At 46.6% G+C, this 24,051-nt stretch overlaps 1 protein-coding gene across 1 annotated transcript; it reads right to left on the reverse strand.

The window, feature by feature from the left end:
* Nucleotides 1-83: 83 nt before the first annotated feature.
* Nucleotides 84-23,467, reverse strand: LOC309544877 (serine/threonine-protein phosphatase PGAM5, mitochondrial-like; the record flags this gene model as incomplete). The annotated part of the gene is made up of 6 exons (XM_082243873.1): nt 84-231; nt 5,072-5,202; nt 9,192-9,280; nt 13,890-14,015; nt 19,615-19,712; nt 23,325-23,467. The coding sequence occupies 6 exons, from the start codon at nt 23,465-23,467 to the stop codon at nt 84-86; spliced, it is 735 nt and encodes a 244-aa protein (XP_082099999.1).
* Nucleotides 23,468-24,051: the final 584 nt, after the last annotated feature.

Genomic DNA, 24,051 nt, shown 5'->3' on the forward strand with positions numbered 1-24,051 from the left:
TTTCAACAAGTCTGTTTTGGTTTGGAGGCAGTTGTATTGATCCTGATCTCTGGCTTTGCATACATTTTTCAGCATCATCCAGTTTAGCAACTGAGTTTTGAAGCAGGCATATACCCAGCATCACCAAGCATTCTTAGAGTTACATGACCATTGTGGTGAATGACAAGTTCAGTGATGCTGCCATGATTCAGATCCATACGTCGCCAAGCTTCAGGAGGCAGCTGAAGAGCCCTAGGGAAGAAGAAAGTTTAGACATTTCTAAAAACAGACCAAACTGGAATCTCAATACATCTTGTATAGCTCTATTAAAAAAAAAAAAAAAAAAAAAAAAAAGACCCGTTATGACAATTGCTTATTGCGCAAATTCCAGGTGCTCCACTTAAATGGGTATATCATGTTGGGTGCAGATGGCATTTACCATTTGATAAAGTCATAGGATGAGAAACCCCACAAATGTGTAGCACTTTAGATGTGCTACTAGAAGGGAGAATAGGCTAACTATAGACTGGCCCAGGGATAAAACCCAAGTCCATGTTATTAGAGGCCAGGGCTGGATGACTCATCCTGGCCCCTCTTGTTCCACCTCTTTCTAGAATGTTAGAGAATGTTCTAGAATCTAGAAGATAGAAAGTGAAAGCTAGGATGGGTTTGCCTTGAACAAATTTATTTAGCTATTGCTTGTTCAAAATATGTAAAGATTTCAAAGATCTGTTGCCAGATCACTCACACTAAAGTGTAGGCACACTGCCATGTTATAGTGGTATACCCTGCCCTGGAACTAGCACCTCCAGTGTGTTAAAAGGCAACCTTTGCAGCACACAAGTAAACTGCCAGTACTGTGACCCAATTTATTGCACAATGCTATCCAACAATTACAGTGGCTTACAGGCTGGAGAATAGCTTAGGCCCATTTCACACATGCAGACCGTTTGTCCATTTTGTATCCATCCATTGACAGGTGAAACCAGTGGCGGCTGGTACTCAAAATTTTTTTGGGGGGGGGGGGGGGGCGCAAAAAGAAAAATGTAATAGGTATTGCTTCGCGCCAAAAAACGCAGTAAAAAAATTGCGTGACTGAAGTCATGGTACAGGTGATGGTATAGGCATGGCATAGATCATGGTACAGGAGATGGTATATGCCCCCTTTCAATGCAGAGATCAGCGTGCGTGCCCCCTTCAATGCAATGAACACTGTGCCGTGCCCCCTTCAATGCAATAAACACTGTGCCGTGCCCCCTTCAATGCAATAAACACTGTGCCGTGCCCCCTTCAATGCAATAAACACTGTGCCGTGCCCCCTTCAATGCAATAAACACTGTGCCGTGCCCCCTTCAATGCAATAAACACTGTGCCGTGCCCCCTTCAATGCAATAAACACTGTGCCGTGCCCCCTTCAATGCAATAAACACTGTGCCGTGCCCCCTTCAATGCAATAAACACTGTGCCGTGCCCCCTTCAATGCAATAAACACTGTGCCGTGCCCCCTTCAATGCAATAAACACTGTGCCGTGCCCCCTTCAATGCAATAAACACTGTGCCGTGCCCCCTTCAATGCAATAAACACTGTGCCGTGCCCCCTTCAATGCAATAAACACTGTGCCGTGCCCCCTTCAATGCAATAAACACTGTGCCGTGCCCCCTTCAATGCAATAAACACTGTGCCGTGCCCCCTTCAATGCAATAAACACTGTGCCGTGCCCCCTTCAATGCAATAAACACTGTGCCGTGCCCCCTTCAATGCAATAAACACTGTGCCGTGCCCCCTTCAATGCAATAAACACTGTGCCCCCTTCAATGCAATAAACACTGTGCTGTGCCCCCTTCAATGCAATAAACACTGTGCTGTGCCCCCTTCAATGCAATAAACACTGTGCTGTGCCCCCTTCAATGCAATAAACACTGTGCTGTGCCCCCTTCAATGCAATAAACATTGTGCTGTGCCCCCTTCAATGCAATAAACACTGTGCTGTGCCCCCTTCAATGCAATAAACACTGTGCTGTGCCCCCTTCAATGCAATAAACACTGTGCTGTGCCCCCTTCAATGCAATAAACACTGTGCCCCCTTCAATGCAATAAACACTGTGCCCCCTTCAATGCAATAAACACTGTGCTGTGCCCCCTTCAATGCAATAAACACTGTGCTGTGCCCCCTTCAATGCCATAAACACTGTGCTGTGCCCCCTTCAATGCAATAAACACTGTGCTGTGACCCCTTCAATGCAATAAACACTGTGCTGTGACCCCTTCAATGCAACGAACAATGTGCTGTGCCCCCTTCAATACAACAAACACTGTGCTGTGCCCCCTTCAATGCAATGAACACTGTGCTGTGCCCCCTTCAATGCAGAGTTCAGCGTGCGTGCCCCTTTCAATGCAACTGTGCTGTGCCCCCTTCAATGCAATGAACACTGTTCCGTGCCCCCATCAATGCAGAGTTCAGCGTGCGAGCCCCTTTCAATGCAGAGCGCCACAGCATTGTCCCCAATCACTGCAGAGCGCCACAGCATTGCCCCAATGATTGCCGAGTGCCCACAGCATTGTACCCCAATGATTGCAGAGTGCCCACAGCATTGTACCCCAATGATTGCAGAGTGCCCACAGCATTGTACCCCAATGATTGCAGAGTGCCCACAGCATTGTACCCCAATGATTGCAGAGTGCCCACAGCATTGTACCCCAATGATTGCAGAGTGCCCACAGCATTGTACCCCAATGATTGCAGAGTGCCCACAGCATTGTACCCCAATGATTGCAGAGTGCCCACAGCATTGTACCCCAGAGTGCCACAGCATTGTACCCCAATGATTGCAGAGTGCCACAGAATTGTACCCCAATGATTGCAGAGTGCCCACAGCATTGTACCGCAATGATTGCAGAGTGCCCACAGCATTGTACCGCAATGATTGCAGAGTGCCACAGAATTGTACCCCAATGATTGCAGAGTGCCACAGCATCGTACCCCAATGATTGCAGAGTGCCCACAGCATTGTCCCCCAATCAATGCAGAGACCGGCGTGCGTGCTCGCAATTTAATGCACTTACCTGGCGGCGGCGGGTTCTCCCCTCTATCCAGTTCGTCCTCTTCTGCGTCGGGGGCGGGAAGGTGAGCGGCTTCTCCCTCGTCCTCAGAGCGGCAGTGACGGCGAGTGACTGACGCACGCACCGGCACCGCCCCCATTGTGACATTGCAATCGGATGTCCTGGATGATGATTGGTCCAGGCTGGAGACTGGACCAATCACAGCCAGGACATCACGAAGGTGGGGGTGGCCAAGCGCTCTCTTGCGCCCAGGTTACGCCCCCAGAAGGCAGCCAATCGGCGCCTTTCTGGGTCGTAAACCCCACCCCCCTCTTTAGCCACCACATAGGACGGTCAGGCCGACAAACCGATTTTTTTTTTCCTAACTTTATTGTTCTTTGTCTTTTTTTTTCTTCCTTTTTTTAAGGGGGGGCGGCGCCCTGGCGCCCCCTATGCACGGGCCGCCACTGGATGAAACACATCAATGCATCTCTATGGAAAAAACAGGTATAAGTTTAGCAGCCTCCTAGGTAGGTGCTAGAGAGCGAGTATAGTTTTTGGCTCTGTCTGCCCATCAGAGGAGCAGCAGGTAAATTCTATATTGCACTCTGCTTAACAGGGAGCAGGATCTGTGAGTTAGGTCTGCTCAGTGTGTGATTCAAATGGCCTGAGGGAGTATCCCCCCTGTGCCCAATGGGGAGGCATATTGAACAGTGGAGGAAGCTTGGCCAATGACAGGCTTGGTTACAGCCCCAGGGAATCAGTGGTTCATTTATGTGGCTTGAGCCACCTGGAGCTGTACAAACAGCAGCAGGTCCTAATTTGACAGGCGTGGGGATGCAGGTGTACAGCCCGAACATAGTGTGCATTTGGGGGCCAATCACCTGCACACCTGTCAAATTAGGGCCTGCTGCTGTTTTCGTACAGGCGCTGCATCCCCATAGAATGACAGGCGTCTCCAACCCAAACCCCTCCTTCACACAGCCAGAGTTCCTGTAGGAATGAGCCCTGAATTGCATTTTTCCAACCTAAAAACAGATTTCTCCAGCGGTGTGCTGTCACTATTAAGGGATTCCATCTTCATCTGGTCCAGTTTCTTGGGCTCCAGTCATTTGGCCAAACTGATGGTGTAACTCACATGCATGTGCACGGGGTCATTGTCACAGCACAGCTCTCAATGGAGTGTATGTCATTGAGGGCACAGTGCACATGCGTCTGTGCCATCACCGGCTGCTAGGTTTAGGAGATATTCACTGCATGTACAGTTAAGCCCCATTATAGGCTTACCTGTAGATACAAGAGAAAAAAATAAGGAGTTTACTACTGCCAGATCAGTTAGTAAATGGGTAAATAGAAGGAGTTGTTACATGGATGCAGAGGGAACTGACAATGTAGGGGAGAAGCAAAGTTGCATAGATCAGGAAGCAGTCTGGGGGAGAGGAGTGGGAAGCCCAGCTACATCAAGCACACTAAACTGCACTGGGACAAGATAAAGGCAGCTATGGAACCGGCATATCCGTAAATTCTTCACCCCATGGGAATGCAGCTGATCAGCTATGACTCTCAGGAAGACAGCACAATGGAGGAGAGAGAAAAAAAAAAAAAAACAACACACAAGCTGGGACAAGGAGTATAGGAAGAACTGCAGGGCAGTGCCATCTTAAGAGCATTAATGGACCCCGGGCAATGCAGTGCACTGGGGCCCCACCTACACAATCACCCACGAGAATAAAATGCAAATTATGGATAAGGCGATATTTATTGGTACAGCAGGGCCGACAAGCGCTTGCCAACTGCTAAGTTCGGTGGCGAGGAGATGCACATGGGAATCGGGACTAATGCTTGGCTTAGGCTGGTCGCTGGGCAGGTGGGGCCCCCGGGCAACTGCCCCGTGTGCCCATTCGGTAAGATGGCCCTGCTGCAGGGAGAGAAACAGTTACAGAGATAGACTTAGGAGCAAAGCCAACATGTGTAAACATCCCAAGTCAGCACAAGCGTTACTTGTTTGCCATCTATTTTTAATTCTTGCAAAAACTTGGCAGATACCCTTACCTGCATACAATATAGCGGATAACATTGTCATGGCAAACTAGGATCTCATAGCTTTCGTCTCTCTGTTCACAGTCAGCACGGTGAATAAAGCTTCTAAAAGCAGATTCTATGCGTGGGCCATCATCAAAATACTAGAGGGGAGAGAGATTTCCAGAACAGATAAAGCATTTACAAATTAGGGAAACCAATTAACAAATATCTATAGGTTTTTTTCTCTAGTTAGAAACCAGATTTCAAATAGGCCTGGAAAAAAAAATAAGGTCATCTCAAGGTCCTAGTGTCCACCATAGACCATCTTTCCAACTGAAGCAGTTTGTTCCGCAAACTATATTTATACTGAGCAAATGGTAACAAACCTACTGCCGATTTTTGAACAAAGGGCCATGTTGATTAGTAAACTTCTTAAACTATATGGAAATCATTCTTCCCAATGGTCTAGCTGGATGCACATAGAATCCGCCCACCACCCATCCAAGCCCCTCAGCCACCTTATGTGGCTGAAGCACAAAGACAGGCCTCCTATGTTATGTCCAACAATAGCTTTCTCCCTGAACCTCTGGGACAGGCTATCTAAAACACATGCATTTCGATCTCCTCAAGCCCCCCTGGCTCCGATAGCGGGCAACCCCGATTTCACCCCTGGTCTCCAGCCTTAGGCCTTTGCCTGGTGGACTAACAAGGGGTTAATTTGCATTGCTGACTGCTGTAATCATGGAGATATTTTACCAAGGGTTTACTTACAGGAGAAACTTCAGCTTCCCAATTCAGAATTTTACCGTTATGTACAACTTACTCTCACCATCTTCGTTTGCTACACTCCATCACTGACCTCACTACCTCCACCCCGATGGAATATTTGTGTCGGTCCTATGATAAACATACGGGTCATATCTCAAAAATATATGGCATACCAACCTCTACTACTAAACTGTCTTATATGCAAAAATGGGTAAACGGTCTTGTATGCAAAAATGGGAACAGGATCTTGGGTCCACATATGACCTGGAGGACTGGTTCCGGATGGCCCAAAATGCCTCTAGGTCATATGTCAACACCTCACTCATTGAGGCCAATTTCAAGGTTTTAACGCGATGGTATATGGTGCCGACACGTATAGCTGCATTTGCTCAGGGGGCTCCGGCGACTTGCTTTCGTGGCTGTGGCCAGAGGGGCACGGTCCTACATGGTGGACCTGCCCCAAGGTGAAGAGGTTTCGGATCAGGGTGTATAATTTTATATATTCTTTAACCCAGGTAAACTTACCAAGTCCCCTGCACAAGCACTGCTGGGTAATTTTCCAGTACCGGTGCCCGGTAGAGCCAGGAAATTGGTGGCGTTCCATCTTCACTGCCGCCAGACTGGCAATTGCCAGATCATGGCGGTCTCCTACTGTCCCGTTTGATCTAGTAAAACACAAACTGACCTGGACAATGCTCAATGAGTGCCTCTCAGCCACTCTTCTAGATCAGCGCCCTCAGTTTGATGAGAGTCTGGGAACCCTGGATTCAATACCCATCGGCCTCTCTGTAAGCTCGGCCGAAAGAGCCCCCTCAGCTTAGACAGCACAGCCAACTGGCTCTGTCTCTGCCCACTCTCGGACTGACCCCCCTCTTCCTACTTCTCATGCTTTCCTTTGTCTGTTTTCTTTGTTTAGTTTGGTTATCCTGAATTCAGGCTGATGGATTGGTGCACTAACTAAAATTATTTGGATTGTCTCCTGTGCATTTACTGTTCCATCACCTTATTGCAGCTTACATTACACTTTTACCAGTTGTTTATTTTACTCGGAACTGCACTTGTTTGATTATGCTATTAACTGTTCTGAAAACCTCAATAAAAATTATTGAAAAAAAACACTCACCATTAAGTTATCTTCTATGTTTGACAAAGCATTGAGGAAATGAGTTCAACTGTTACTTAAAAAATGTGGACACTTCTATCAATAGTGTAATTTAGGATTGCAGCTTTCTAGTACAAAAAAAAAAAACGACATGCATTTCACAAGTTGAAAATATGACACTGAGGCGCTCTTTACTAAAACAGCCATTTAAATGCTGCTTCACCCAAAGAGTTAAAGCTGCCAGACTCAAGGCCTTATTAGATAGATTCAACTATGATTCTGTTCTAGTAAAATATTTATCATATAACAGGTTAGTTACTAGAAAATCAATTTCCCCTGAAACTGAAATACATTTTTAGTCCCATAGTGTCATCCAGTGGCCAAGAGCCAATGCTTGTATAAACAGAATTGATCCACCAATAGGAAATAGGGTTACACCTTCTGGAGTTCCAAATTTGCCACTAACTATAAATGGCCAGTGAAGTGACAGGGGGGAGGGGAAGACATGATACACTTCAAGCAGTGGCGGCTGGTGCTCAAAATTTTTTTGGGGGGGGGGCGCAAACAGAAAAATGTAATAGGCATTGAGGCAAAAAAAACGCTGTAAAAAAATTGCGTGACAGGTCGCAAAAGTGTGAAAGGGGCCTTCAGTAATTAAGGTATAGTGTACCCCCTTCCAATGCACAGTGACCAGCATGTGTGCCCCCTTCCAATGCATAGTGACCAGCATACGTGTCCCCAATGCAGAGACCAGCGTGCGTGCCCCCAATGCAGTGACCAGCATACATTCCCCAATGCAGAGATCAGCGTGCGTGTCCTTCAATGCAGTGACCAGCATACATTCCCCCAATGCAGAGATCAGCTTGTGCACCCCCTTACTTACCTGGAGCAGCAGCAGCGGCGGGCGGCTTCTCAGTCCCCCGGTGGCGCGTCTCCTCCATTCCTCCCGCTCCCACCTCCTCGGCCAATAGCATGGGGTTTGCCTTGTGGCCAATCAGGAAGCACGTATCTGACACGCTTCCTGATTGGCCAGGAGGAGGATCGGTGTGACAATAGCAGAATTTTCATTCGCTATTGTCACACAATGGGTGGGCTCGGGGCTCACTGCTCTGTGCTCTAATCAGGTGATTTAAAAAAAAAAAAACCATTAAGCTCCATGCGTCCGGCGCCCCTGCATGCAGATTAGGGGGCCGAATGCATGGATGGAGGGGTGCACCCTCAATACACCGGCCGCCACTGACTTCGAGACAGCCCACCCATTGATTGGCAGCCATTTCAAATCCTACGTAGTACATTTTTGAGGGTAAATATATTTTCTGGGTGAGGTTTGCTTTAATAGGCCAATTACAATAACCCTTGCTTAGGATTAGCATTTCTCCCACAATAACATAACCACTAATGATAGGTCTTTTTAACAGAATTTAGTCTTTTCTTTGGCCGTATTAGCACACACTTTTACGTATTCCAATACTTCTCATTTCTACAAGGAAAACAGATGGATTCTGCAAAATGCAGATTGTCTGCCAGGTAGTTAATGGTTGACTTTAAACCAAAATATATTCGGCTATTGAATATTTTTACAGCTTCATTGCAAATAGATTCTACATATCCCAATCTTATTTATGCTTTTGTAAAGCAACTTCTGTCAAATATAAAATTTGATAGTCTTCAGTCTATACCGACACCCAATCTTGTTAGCCAAGGAGGCACTGGTTCAAGCGATCGATTAAATGATCAATATAGCCAGCAAAGTATTGCAAATCATGCCTAAGAAGTCCCATCCCCCCCCCCCCCCATGACACCTAGCTGGTGGTAGATCCATTGAAGCCTTCATGGATTGCACTTACCCAAGAGTGGGATGTCTCACATGTGAGAAATAGAGGCTCACTGCAGGTTAAGTCAGAGCCACAGGATGCGTGAGGTTAGGGCGCAAGTCTTTACTGCTCTGCTCCTGGGCAAGGCAGGATGGAGGAAAGTCATACCTCAAAGCATACCAAGTACTCTACAAAATGAGACTAGGTTCCAGAATTAAAACCATTTCATAAGCTACAGGTGTACTGAAACCAGTTTATAGCCTAGGTCTGCATTGAACCATTAGCCACTGGGGTTCATTTTTACATGCTGAATTATATAGACAAGTTCATCTGTTAAGCAGTTCACTTGATCCTCAAAATTTTCCCCCTACGCTAAACATTCATTCACTCAATAAAGCAAAATATTCACAAGTCTGACTAGTTGATCAGTCACTGAACTTCAGTGCAGAGATTTTGTAAGGCTCACCACAACATCCGGTTTCCAGTTATGGCTTGGTGGATCTGGTCTAACGGGGGCCCCTTCTCTTAGCAAGTCAGAACCAGTGCATTTCATACCTGTGGAGAAACAAAATAACAGCTTTGACTGTCCACCTTAGTTAGCAAGTTCACATCCAAAAGACTTGCTACCAACTTATCCCAAATATGGTCATATTGCTACATGCCCCATTATCACTCAAAATATGTAGGACAGCTGAACTGTGTGGCTACTTCATGAAATTGCAGTTGGTTGCTTGTTTTCAGTTGTGTTAACATTAAAATTGCAACACAGCTACTCACTTTAGTAGCAACAGCCACTAACCAGCCTGGAAAAGGTTTAGTGGTTTAAAAGGATTCCACAAGGCCAGCAAAAAAAAAAAAAAAAAAATGGCACCCATCTCGTCACAACCGATAAGCCACTCATACCCAAATTTGGTTCAGTATTTCATACAATGATATGCCACATTTCTCCAGAGCTGGGGGGGTCCCTCAAAAACATTACCTATGACCCTGGACATCAGGTGGCCTACACCATCCATGGGCCATTGATCCTGGGAGCAAGGAAGCAGACATGCATGCCAGGCAGTCAGAGCAGCTTCCCATCCAGCAGCAGGTGCTACATACCCATTAGTGTGAATTAACAAAGGTAGGCAATAAAATGTAGTGTGAGCTGTGAAAGCTTGGTGCCACTGGACAAAGCTAGCTGACTAACTAGAGTGGGAATCTCGTGCTCCCCTGCCCGTTTGTGACTGCTGTTGCATTGACGACTTCTTACTGAAAGATTGTAAGATCCCAGTGTCCTTATATCTCAGCACTCACAACCATCAATTTCAGATGTTAGGGGGGGGGGGGGGGGGAAGAGACAGAAAGAGGCCCCCGTATGTATGAACAGATTCTCCAAATGCTACATTTTACTTGCTGACCACTGGACAAAAGCCCCCGAGTTTCAAAAACCATCCGTTCGACTTACCAGTAACTGTTTCTACAAACCTTCCAGGACAGCAAACACATGGGAGGATAATAAAGTAACCGCAGGCCTACCTTACGGTGGGAATACCGCCTGTAGTACCTTTTGGCCAAAGGCTAGGTCTTGTGGAGACAGCACCTCCACTCGGTAGTGCTTCAGAAAAGGGTCATGGCTGAACCAGGTGGCTGCACTGTGAATCTGTTCCCAGGAAGCTCCTGCTTTTTTCGGCCCAGGATGTTGCCAGTGCTCTTGTTGCGTGCATTCAGCTTTGCTGGTGCAGGAAAACCTAAAACCTCATAAGACATGGTAATGTCTTGCCTAATCCACCTGAAGGTTTTGACGCCTGCAGTCCTTCTCTTGGTCCAGAGTAGAAGATTAAAAAAAGGTGATTATATCTCCTAAACTCCTTGTCCTTTAAGCGAGGAGGCACCTCCTCACATCTAAACAATGACATTTAATTTCTAGGATTATCACAAAAAGGATGGTAAAAGGATTTCCTGCTCCCTGTGAAAGGATGATGCTACCTTGGGCAGATAGGATTATCCTCAGGCCAGATCCTCTATCTGGGAAGATCAACAAAAATGGTTCTTTAATTGAAAGACTTTGCAAGTCCCCTACCCTTCTGGCTGTCACAAATGCTAGTTTTAGGGACAAAATTTAAAGGGAACCTCTTTTATAGGTTCAAAAGGGCTTCTAGATAAGACCTCAAGAACCCTAGTCCGGTCCCAACGAGGGAACCCGTTTCTAGTGACAGGGGTAGCTATCCCTGGCCAAAAATCTTTCAACTAAAGTTCTTTTGCAAGTCTTGCATCTAGAAAAACAGAGCTGCTATTTTTGTACCTGAAGGGTGTTAACCGCCACACCCTTCTCTACCCCATCTTGTAGGAAATCCAAGATTATGGGACAGAGGAAATTTGCATCTGCCTACGCCAAGTACAAAAAGTTTTCCCAAGTATAATTTTCCTCGTTACTGGTTTCCTACTCAGGAGGAGTGTGTCTCACTCTAAGCAGCCCTTCAATCTAAGGATCTGGCACTCACTAATCAGGCTGTCAACTGGAGGAATTCTGGCCTGGGGTGCCAAACTGGTCCCTGCAATAGCAGGTCTGGGAGGTTCGGAAGCTTCCAAGGAGGTGCTACCGATAACGCTTTCAGGGTCGCAAACCATGCCCTCCAAGGCGCAATCACAAGGCGAAGGCCCGGGAAAGGACAGCTTCTGTAAAACTTGAGGAATAAGTTAGAGGGGGAAAGGCATAGACTAATTTGAACTGCCATATCTGGGCCAGAACATCCCTCTTTCTCATGAAAGGGAAAAGAAACTCCTCTTTAAAGGGGGAATCTCCTTTTCCCTGTCTTTGGTCTAACCAGACCCTTTTCAGGAAACTGCCATTCTTGAAGAATTAAGTCCTTCAAGGATTGGTAAACAGGCAATACCTTGGATTGGTTTTTAACCAGTCCTTTAGACATCTTATCCTGTGCCGAGATCTCCTTTGGGGGGGGGGGGGGGGGGGGGGGGGGAGTCCCTCCAGATTTTCCAGACCAAACAGGTTTCTGTTCAATTTGGTCTCTTCTACCTCACTATCTAGGTCCACATCAACCTCCTCACCAGAGCCAAGCTGAGACTTAGCTTGATTTTTTGTGTTACCTAGGTCTTCCTCTTCCTTTGCTTGAGAGGGGGGGGGGTACCTGGGCAGTCTCCCTCGCAATTACCCTTTTTGAAGCTAGTGCCAGCATCTAAAGGGGGTGCTTTATCAGAGGCCTCCTGGGTTCCACCTGGGGATTCTGTAAGAGAAGAGGCGATAAACAGACAACTCTTCCTGCCCCATAGTAACTTGGCTACAGACCTCGCTGAGGGAGAGCATGGGAACTACCAGGGACTATGCCTGACACTAGTATCAGCCCCAAGCAGAAGATAAAATGGCACTTACCAGGTTCCAATCTGCTTTTGCCTGTAGCCACCTGAACCGACCTTACCTCTTTCTGGCTTCTTTCGGCTGGAGAGTGCCTTCCTGCCGCCATGCAGGTCCGGTGTTCCATGAGCATTACCTACCCGTGAGAAAAACCTACCCCTCGTCACTCCCGGTTCTCGGCACTGTATGTAACGCAGCGGTTACATTAAAACAGCTGTGCTGAAATACGAGTCATCTCCGCTCCTGTCCTTGTCACTTCCCTGATCACGGATAGTAAATATAAAAGCGGCGGCGGGTGTATGAAAACATTAATCACGGAGCCGAGAGCCGCTTTTATATTTACTTGCCGAGAGCAAGGAAGTGACAGGCACAGGAGCGGAGATGACTCGTATTGCCGCACAGCTGTTTTATGTAACCGCCGCGTCGGTAGGTTTTTTTTCACGGTACACCGTGATCGTTTCATACTAGTGCGCATGCGCACTAGTAAGCTCTTCAGTTCTTCTATTAGGTATCCGGGGCTCTGAGCATGCGCACTGCTGCGCTGCTCAGCTGTTTCTCCCCGGAAGTGACGAGGGTAGGTTTTTCTCACGGGGTAGGTAATTCTCACGTTACACCGGCGTGTCCCCTGTACTCGCTTCCCTCTTCCGGGTCACGCTGCGCATACTCAGCCTTTCCTGCACAAACCAGAAGTTCCAATTTAGAAGCGAGGCTTGGAGAGTGCTGTCCGGCGTTTTTTTTTTTTTAATTCCTGCCGAATGCAAAATCCAGCTGAATGGCCGGGAGGACCGGAGGCGACCCCTGTTGAAGAGCAGGCCACAGGCTCTGGAGGGAACACCACTGCCCGACTGCCTGTATCCTGGGGCAACCTGTGAGAAATCTAGTAGGCGTGCAGGTAGAGTGGCCTTCACCGGTGTTGCTGAACCTGCCTCACACCATCCAACAGTTTTCAGGTCAGAGAAAAAGGTTTTGCTGTAGGAGAAACAATACTGAGGGACAAGGGTGGGGCCTTTTTTTACAGCTGTGAATGGATTGAGTTTCCTGTATGGTGGAGCCTCATCTCGTGTGTTTGCCGTCCTGGAAGGGGAGAGGAGAAACACTCTTTGCCTGGATTCACCAAGTGCTTAGAATCCTCTTCAGATTTAGAAAGAGTGGCCCTCTTATATTCTGCCAATTCTATAGTAGCTGGCTAAAGCGGCAGACAGCATATTTCTATTGAGCTAGAACATCTTCCATTTTCAGAAACTTTGGGCTAAACACAATTACATAGTAGGGAACAGTATAATATAATAAAATTATATAATATACAACATAGGAAGGGCCATCAAGCAACCCACCATAGTGCACCAGACAGGACCTGCCAGCAGACAGGACGTGCCAGGCATCAAGAAAAGACATCAAAACCTTCAGTGTAGAGCTTGTGCCTCAGATCCTTCTGGGCACGGGAACTCGAGGCACAGCGCTGCTCCATTCCAGCAAAATTAAGTTACAAGTCAAAGGATATCAAAGTGACACCAAGCCCAGGAGAGGTCCTTTGCCAAATGGGCATTCGAACACAAACTCCAGCTCCTACCTCAAACCCCACCTTGTAGGTCCTCTCCAGTGTCTTCTTGCAAAGGAAACTGAAGAGATGCCAGAAAGATCACCCTTTAACCTATGGATTTAGGCAGGGTTTCCTATTCCAATGGGAGGAGCCACTGTGTTATGCTGTCCTAAAGACAGCTGGGAAAATAATTCCATGCCATGGTTTTACTGAACACTTGATGCAAAAAAACGCATTGCTGTTTAACCAATCCAGTAATATTTTATACTTACTCTGCAGATGCTGTCCAATTATTTCTGAGGTCTCTTTGGCCCTTTGCAGCGTAGAGAAGGTCATCTCATTGTAGGTGTAACCCAAGTTAGCCAGACGCTGACCAGTTAAATTAGCCTGCTTACGACCTACAGCACAACGACAAAATTGAAGAAAAAATTCAAATTGCACCCTGCACCAAATCGTGAGGACACTGCCAAATTAAAAGTCAGCATTCATGGTCCTAAATAAGCAGACCTTGCATTTGGATGGTTGCTTACACCAACAAAGCAATCACATCCTCTGTTCTATCGCAAAACCAGATAATTCATAAAAATGCAACTGCAGCCATCTAGAAAAGCTATGCAATCTTAGCTGTTCACAAAGCGGCTCCTGCCAAACTATAGCGGCAGAATGATGCCACAGACGCTGGTCTAGGGTATTGTCTGTCCACTCAGAACCCCTCATACAGGCACTGCTACATACAGTCAGGTCCATAAATATTGTGACATGGACACAATTCTAATCTTTTTGGCTCTATAACGGATTTTAAATGAAACAAACAAGATGTGCTTTAACTGCAGACTTTAAGCATTAATTTGAGGGCATTTACATCCAAATCAGGTGAAAGGTGTAAGAATTACAACAGTTTGTATATGTGCCTCCCCCTTTTAAGGGACCAAACGTAATGGACAATAGGCTGCTGAGCTGTTCCATGGCCAGGTGTGTTATTCCCCCATTATCTCAATTACAAGAGCAGATAAAAGGTAAAGAGTTCATTTCAAGTGTGCTATTTGGCATTTGGAATCTGTTGCTGTCAACTCTCAATATGAAAAAAAAAAAGTGAGCTCAAAGAGCTGTCACCATCAGTGAAGCAAGCCATCATTAGGCTGAAAAAGAAACCCATTAGAGAGATAGCAAAAAAACAATAGGTGTGGCCAAATCAACTGTTTGGAACATCCTTAAAAAGAATGAACGCACCGGTGAGCTCAGCAACACCAAAAGACCCAGAAAACAACTGTGGTGGATGACCGAAGAATTCTTTCCCTGGTGAAGAAAACACACTTCACAACAGTTGGCCAGATCAAGAACACTCTCCAGAAGGTAGGTGTATGTGTGTCAAAGTCAACAATCAAGAGAAGACTTCACCAGAGTGAATACAGAGGGTTCGCCACAAGATGTAAACCATTGGTGAGCCTCAAAAACAGAAGGCCAGATTAGAGTTTGCCAAACATCTAAAAAAGCCTTCACAGTTCTGGAACATCCTATGGACAGATGAGACCAAGATCAACTAGTACCAAAGTGATGGGAAGAGAAGAGTATGGAGAAGGAAAGGAACTGCTCATGATCCAAAGCATACCACCTCATCAGTGAAGCATGGTGGTGGTAGTGTCATGGCATGGGCATGTGTGGCTGCCAATGGAACTTGGTTTGGAATGGTTTGGTTGTATTTATTGATGTGACTGCTGACAAAAGCAGCAGGATGAATTCTGAAGTGTTTGGGAAATATTATCTTCTCATTCTGCCAAATGCTTCAGAACTCATTGGACAGCGCTTCACAGTGCAGATGGACAATGACCTGAAGCATACTGCGAAAGCAGCCCATTTTTTCGGGGAAAGAAGTGGAATGTTATGCAATCACCTGACTTGAATCCGATTGAGCATGTATTTCACTTGCTGAAGACAAAACTGAAGGGAAAATGCCCCAAGAACAAGCAGGAACTGAAGACAGTTGCAGTAGAGGCCTGGCAGAGCATCACCAGGGATGAAACCCAGCGTCTGCTGATGTCTATGCGTTCCATTCAGGTCTGGTATGGATTTTAAGGGGAACCTCACACCAAAATTAAAAAACACTGTGGAGGCCCCTCCAAAATCCATACCAGGGTTGGCAGGCATTGTGATGGACGATGGATTTACATCGAGTAACACCATTTTTTTTTATTTTTTTTAATAAAGGACTTGTCAAACTGTTCTGTGTTTTTTTATTTTTTTTTCATTCATTTACGTTTTTTGTTACACTTTTGGTGAATGGGTAGGGGGTACGATAAACCTGATACCCATTCACAAAGGAGGGGTTTGGGATCTGGGGGCCCCCTTGTTAAAGGGGGCTTCCAGATTCCGATATGCCCCGACACAACCACAGCCCAGGGTTGTCGGGAAGAGTCCCTTGTTCCCATCAACATGGGGACAAGGTGCTTTGGAGCACCCCAAAGCACCCTTAACATGTTGAGGGCAAATGGCATGGTTCAGAAGGGGGGCACTCACTCCCCCCCCCCCTTTCCTGGCCTGCACAGATAAGGGTCTGGTATGGATTTGAGGGACATCACTTACATTTTGGCATGGAGTTCCCCGTAAAATCCAGACCCAAAGGGCCTGGTATAGATTTTGGGGGGGGACTCCATGCCATTTTTTTTTTATTGTCATAGGGTTCCTCTTAACCACTTAAATACGAGGCACTTTCACCCCCTTCCTTCCTAGACCAATTTTCAGCTTTCAGTGCTACTGGGAACTATGGGAAATAGTGGACAGCTTGACATGGCCCTGCTCCCTGTCTGACATTGGAATCAATGGGAAGCCTTTGTCAGCTTAGCACTGCTTACAAACTATAAGTGTCAGGGACCAAAAAAAAAAAAAAAAAAAACTTGGGGAGCACTGGGAGGAGACCCAGGACTACAATACATCTATACATTTTAAAAGTGGGGTAAGCCTGTACACTACACTGACTCACTATGCACTACCTGCCTAATCTCTATTGTAATACTATACACAGCTGCCGTGTTAAGCAGCAGCCTTATATAGTGTGGGGTGTGGACATAGCCCCTGAGCCATGATTGGCTAAAGGCACCGTGTCTTTGACCAGTCATGGCTGACAGGACATTGTGCTGCAATTGGCCAAAGCATACAGGTCACATGATTGCTTTGGCCAATCAGCAATCAATGCACTGCAACAGCACAATGCATTATGGGGCGTTCCATCGGCAGGCCCCATTTGGGTGTTCAGCGAACAGCTGATGTTCAAGTCGAACTTACGTTCGACTCAAACAAGCCCATGCCTTCTCAGCAGCAGCTTCCCTCTGTCCAGGCTGAAAGGCCCTTGCATTCTCAAAGCTGTGATCCCACAGATCCAGATTCCTCACTTCTGGTTATGAAATTGAAAGGGGTAGTCTGTACACAAAGTATACTTGCCCAAAGACTCATCTGTATCGGTCTGTACACATGCACAGAAACAAAACCCTCCTCTTGCAGGTACAGGCAGTAGCAAGTGTGAAAGTGGTTTAATAGACAGATTGTAACCCAAACTAGAAACCAACTTTGAGTAATACCATACAGTTTTTACATGGAGAGACCATAGGCATGATAGCTAGGCTTCTGAATTAAGATTTAAACTAAACCTACCAAGTGGTGTTAGAACCCTTTCAGAGTCGGTTTCACCAGCCACATTGTATTGTCCATGGCCAGGGCCGCTGATAGAAATCATGGGGCCCCGTACAGCCTACCTGACGGGGCCCCCTTTAGCCCCACCCTCAACTCCGCCCCGGGTCCCGCCCCAGACCCTGCCTTATATGTAATATGTGCTGCTTTTACTAACAGAACAGTCTGTTTTTTCTCCTTGCTTTGCAGTGAGACTAAATAGCCAGATCGCTGATCTGTGTACAAAGCATACAGCAAAGTCAGTATAACTAGCAGAAGATGGAGATATATAGGCTCACAACATGCATTGCTCTTTTACGTTTGGAAAATTGTTACTGCCATCAGAACCTTATCACACGGGTATTTTGTTACATGACAGGGTCTCTTAAAGAAATACAGTGATTATAAAAATTTGTAATCAGCCATTGCTGACCATTGCTTTTGAAAATGCTGCTTTACTGGCACATGATGCAGTGGCTTCAATACATTCTGCAATTTTAGCTAAAATTAGCAAAACTCATTTAGGTGGGTCTTATATTACAAAGCAAAGTATTCTTATTTACTTAGGGCCCCTTCTCCATGCCGCAGTACAATTAAAAATAAAAAACCTGTGGAGGAAAAAAAGTTAATAATTCACTTAGGAAACGTACTAAACCCGCAGCTTACATGTGCTCCATCCACAATATAGTGTGGCTCCCTCTGCTCACTGTAAGCTGTCTCTCCTTGCCACTGCTGCTGCCACCCGCCTCACATAAGCCTCTTGATCTCGGCTGCTGAGTGGGGACCTGAGCGGAGGAAGATCACTCCGCCAGGGTAGGCAATGGGCAGCCACAGTGGCAGGCATCCGGGACTTTAGCACAGCAGCCAGCAACATGCGGAGCAGGTGCGGGAATGCGCATGCGCCCAAAATTGAAAAAAAAAGTCCCTCAACTGCTCCGCCTCCACCATCCCATAATCAGAAAGGGGAACTGGAATTGCATGTAGTATATAACACCCCCTAAGCTAGTAGGAGTGGAATGAGCGGGGGTGCATTTTGTCTGTGAAGCTGCCCGGGCCCTCCCTGCTAAGCTCATGTACTGGCTTATCAGTGGCCCTGCACTGAGAACCCTCAAGTGTTTTTCTAATGGGGTAATGTCTGTTGAGGACCATAGCATCAGGAAGTCCTGAACCTCTTGCAAGTCAGAACCCGGGACCCATAGGACCTTGAAGTGCCTAGCCCCGAACTGATCCACAATGGGGTCGGGCCCCAAAATCATGCCAATCAATAGCCCTGTCTATGAATGACTTGTAATGTCTCTATGGGTGGCCAGATGTAAATGCACTCATATCCATTTTTACATCATGCTAGCTGTGATCTATAACATTTCTGGAAAAATATTCAATTTTTTTTTTCTAGACCTCCGCAGACCCGCAGGAAGGAGGGTGTATGGACACAAGTCCATTTACATCCAAACCCCCATAGACCTACATGGAACATTCAATCAGATCCACATGTAAAGCTGACAGGCGGACCTAATTGAAAAGCTTGGTTGAAAGGCTATTTAAGGGGAGCGGTGGTAGTGGGAGGTAAAAACATGGCTCAGCTGCATGTTCTTACTCCCCCCTTCCCCCTTCCAAACACAAGTGTGAACTAGCAACTCATGCTTATAATCATATTCATTATGATGATCACAGCACAGCATGTACTTTATGGCTCTGTGTCACATGGCTGCTGGGTGCTGACTTTGTTAAGGCTGCACTGTGTTACAATCAGTATGGCCAGAAGTTAACAAAGTCAGCACTCAAAAGCCATATAACACAGAGCCATAAAGTACATGCTGTGCTGTGATCATCATAATGAATATGATTATAAGCACACAGTCTGGGAGCTGTACCTTCCTTCCATAGAAGTCTGTCAGTGTCACTGTGTGCTGCTGGTCTGTGCACTGCTGAGACCTCTCATCCATCTCTCATCAGTCACTTCCTCATTCCACAGCATGCACAAACGAATCACTACGCCAGGGCGGCCGGAACTACATATTCATTCAGTGCAGCATAGACACAGTGCACAAGGTTAGTGTGCCTACGCCCCGAAAATGGAAATAAAGTCCCTCCCCTGCTATCACCTCCTGGGCCCCTCTCTTGACCTCATGGGGCCCAGGAAAATATATTTATACACCCTGTAAGCAAATTGAAGTGGGGGATGGGATTAAAAGGCTTTCTATTTATTTAGGCAGAAGTTAACTTTAAAGCTGCCCGGGCCCCTAGTGGAGCTCATGGAGCCCGGGCCCGGTACAGCAGGGCTGGTTGTACTGCCCTATCAGCGGCCCTGTCCATGGCGAACAAGGAAGATATGACGTCTGGCTTTTGCTTCATATTTCTGTAGCTGGCTTTTCAAGTCGTCCTCTTTATTGCCCTTCAGGTCGTTTAGATTGATCAGAGACATTGGTTCACGTCTGCAAAGTAAAAATATAGGTTTTTTAGACAGATGCTGACATGTCTAGTTGTCAATCCTAGGACACACTGGTGAAATCATTGCATATAACTCCAAGTATAACATCTGTCATTCCATTAGGGATCTACTTCTAGAAGTAATCATCCAAGATACACACTTTCAATTTGGGTGAAACACTTCAGCCAGGGCCGCTGATAGGGCAGTACAACCAGCCCTGCTGTACCGGGCCCGGGCTCCATGAGCTCCACTAGGGGCCCGGGCAGCTTTAAAGTTAACTTCTGCCTAAATAAATAGAAAGCCTTTTAATCCCATCCCCCACTTCAATTTGCTTACAGGGTGTATAAATATATTTTCCTGGGCCCCATGAGGTCAAGAGAGGGGCCCAGGAGGTGATAGCAGGGGAGGGACTTTATTTCCATTTTCGGGGCGTAGGCACACTAACCTTGTGCACTGTGTCTATGCTGCACTGAATGAATATGTAGTTCCGGCCGCCCTGGCGTAGTGATTCGTTTGTGCATGCTGTGGAATGAGGAAGTGACTGATGAGAGATGGATGAGAGGTCTCAGCAGTGCACAGACCAGCAGCACACAGTGACACTGACAGACTTCTATGGAAGGAAGGTACAGCTCCCAGACTGTGTGCTTATAATCATATTCATTATGATGATCACAGCACAGCATGTACTTTATGGCTCTGTGTTATATGGCTTTTGAGTGCTGACTTTGTTAACTTCTGGCCATACTGATTGTAACACAGTGCAGCCTTAACAAAGTCAGCACCCAGCAGCCATGTGACACAGAGCCATAAAGTACATGCTGTGCTGTGATCATCATAATGAATATGATTATAAGCATGAGTTGCTAGTTCACACTTGTGTTTGGAAGGGGGAAGGGGGGAGTAAGAACATGCAGCTGAGCCATGTTTTTACCTCCCACTACCACCGCTCCCCTTAAATAGCCTTTCAACCAAGCTTTTCAATTAGGTCCGCCTGTCAGCTTTACATGTGGATCTGATTGAATGTTCCATGTAGGTCTATGGGGGTTTGGATGTAAATGGACTTGTGTCCATACACCCTCCTTCCTGCGGGTCTGCGGAGGTCTAGAAAAAAAAAATTGAATATTTTTCCAGAAATGTTATAGATCACAGCTAGCATGATGTAAAAATGGATATGAGTGCATTTACATCTGGCCACCCATAGAGACATTACAAGTCATTCATAGACAGGGCTATTGATTGGCATGATTTTGGGGCCCGACCCCATTGTGGATCAGTTCGGGGCTAGGCACTTCAAGGTCCTATGGGTCCCGGGTTCTGACTTGCAAGAGGTTCAGGACTTCCTGATGCTATGGTCCTCAACAGACATTACCCCATTAGAAAAACACTTGAGGGTTCTCAGTGCAGGGCCACTGATAAGCCAGTACATGAGCTTAGCAGGGAGGGCCCGGGCAGCTTCACAGACAAAATGCACCCCCGCTCATTCCACTCCTACTAGCTTAGGGGGTGTTATATACTACATGCAATTCCAGTTCCCCTTTCTGATTATGGGATGGTGGAGGCGGAGCAGTTGAGGGACTTTTTTTTTCAATTTTGGGCGCATGCGCATTCCCGCACCTGCTCCGCATGTTGCTGGCTGCTGTGCTAAAGTCCCGGATGCCTGCCACTGTGGCTGCCCATTGCCTACCCTGGCGGAGTGATCTTCCTCCGCTCAGGTCCCCACTCAGCAGCCGAGATCAAGAGGCTTATGTGAGGCGGGTGGCAGCAGCAGTGGCAAGGAGAGACAGCTTACAGTGAGCAGAGGGAGCCACACTATATTGTGGATGGAGCACATGTAAGCTGCGGGTTTAGTACGTTTCCTAAGTGAATTATTAACTTTTTTTCCTCCACAGGTTTTTTATTTTTAATTGTACTGCGGCATGGAGAAGGGGCCCTAAGTAAATAAGAATACTTTGCTTTGTAATATAAGACCCACCTAAATGAGTTTTGCTAATTTTAGCTAAAATTGCAGAATGTATTGAAGCCACTGCATCATGTGCCAGTAAAGCAGCATTTTCAAAAGCAATGGTCAGCAATGGCTGATTACAAATTTTTATAATCACTGTATTTCTTTAAGAGACCCTGTCATGTAACAAAATACCCGTGTGATAAGGTTCTGATGGCAGTAACAATTTTCCAAACGTAAAAGAGCAATGCATGTTGTGAGCCTATATATCTCCATCTTCTGCTAGTTATACTGACTTTGCTGTATGCTTTGTACACAGATCAGCGATCTGGCTATTTAGTCTCACTGCAAAGCAAGGAGAAAAAACAGACTGTTCTGTTAGTAAAAGCAGCACATATTACATATAAGGCAGGGTCTGGGGCGGGACCCGGGGCGGAGTTGAGGGTGGGGCTAAAGGGGGCCCCGTCAGGTAGGCTGTACGGGGCCCCATGATTTCTATCAGCGGCCCTGACTTCAGCTATACTCACACTAAAGCACATGGTAAAAATGCAGCATTCTACTGCACAGCCAGCTATCAGTGTAAGCTTCAGCCAGGAGCTTTGTGATGCATGGTACCCAGTGCAGAAATATTGAATGATCTTGGTTGAGGAAATGGGGTTCCAGAAGTCTAAAGAAAGGGAAATTTACAATAGTCTTTTATGGATATGGGATGTGTATACTCAAAGAACCCAATTTACAGAAGAGATGCATTAACCCTCATAAAAATCAAGAGATTCAATTTACTTTGCTTACCATAGGAAGCAGGGGCATAGCTACAGGGGTTGCAATTGCAACCGGATCCCATGCTCCAGGGGGCCTGTGCAGTTCTCCTGTACACCTGGATAGGAGGGGTGGGGGCAGCATGTGGATAAATCACTGTCCTTTTTGCTCCTGTAGCTGCAGGAGGAAAATGGAGGAGATTTGTTCCTCTATAAGCTGCCCCCGCCACTCCTATCTAGTTCACTTGTGTTCTGCGGTCTCTGGGCCCCTGTGTGCTCCCCTGGTCCCCCCCGTGCTCCCTCCCCTCTCCTGCAGGCTGCGTCACAATAGAGAACCAGGAAGGGAGACGGTAAATATGTAATTTACCAGCTCCTTCCTTTTCTAAATGGACAGAGTCATAGTCAGTGACATTGTAAAAAAATAAAATGATAAATACAATTAAAATACCAAAAAATAAAAAAAAACTACTGACACCAGTGGGTGAACTTCCAGGATCGCAAAGGTTACACTTGCAACCGGGCCCTGGCATTTCACCACCACGGGGAGGCCCCAAGATGGCAGGAAGGGGGACCCACTGCAGAACTTGTAGAGGGTCCCACTACAGGACCATAATAAAGGGCCGCAACGAGCGTAAAGGGCCCCAGGATCAGTGGGAAGAGCCCTAGGCTTGAAGGGAAGGACCCTTCATGGTTTCATGCACCAGGGCCCTGAAGGTTCTAGTTACGCCTCTGATAGGAAGGCTTTGCAATAAATGGGACTTGTAAATGGTTCACACAACCACCCTGCATAGGAGTAGTAACTGGTGCACTACAATAGGTCAGGTTGATAACGGAGTTGCTCATGGCACATGAGATAATTTTTTTAACTTTTCTGCCATTAATATAAGAAGTCACATCTACTATATGAAGAACTCACCGGTCCCAGTTGGGGTCCCATCGCCTGGTGAAGGCTGGAGGCCATTGCACAGCACCTACACTTGAGTCTTCCCCGTTGTGCTTTAAAACCGCTGCAGCAAATAGTGCGGCTCCACCAGCCAGGACAGCCCTGCGTAAGAACATAGTAACTGCTTACCAAACCCACTAACACTGAGAGGGCTCTGTCTGCAGGCCTTATATAGAGAGGCACTGGGGGAGGAGTCTGTCTGCAGGTGTTAGATGTTAAGGGGACAAGGCTTTGGGGAGGGGAAATGATCAATACCTAAAGCTGCTTTAAAGGGCACAGACAGGAACATATTTGAGGAGACCCTTGCTGGCCTTTCACTGGATACACACTATGTAACTATCTTTAGAATTTTTCCTTTAAGGCCCGTACACACGTACCGATCGTCGGCATACAAACGTCGGTGGACGAAGGATCTGCCGATTGTACGCGTGTTAGTATGGTGCCTCCGACAGATGTCTGCGCACAATCCGCGGACAAAAGTCTTTCGTGCAAACATGAAAATATTTGTATGCCGACACCAGAACGGACGATTGTTCGCCTGTCAGTACACAATTCGGCCGACAGACCGCAGATTTGCAAGACTGGGCATGCTCAGAAAATAGAAAACACAGGGAAAGTTAACCATTACATGACATCACTTCTGCAGTCGGCGGACAAAATTCTTGTGCTGTCCTTGTGCTGTCTTTGCACTTTTCAGCAG

This window comes from Pelophylax lessonae (assembly GCF_965119305.1).
Source record: "Pelophylax lessonae genome assembly, chromosome: 1".
Lineage (NCBI taxonomy): Eukaryota > Metazoa > Chordata > Amphibia > Anura > Ranidae > Pelophylax > Pelophylax lessonae.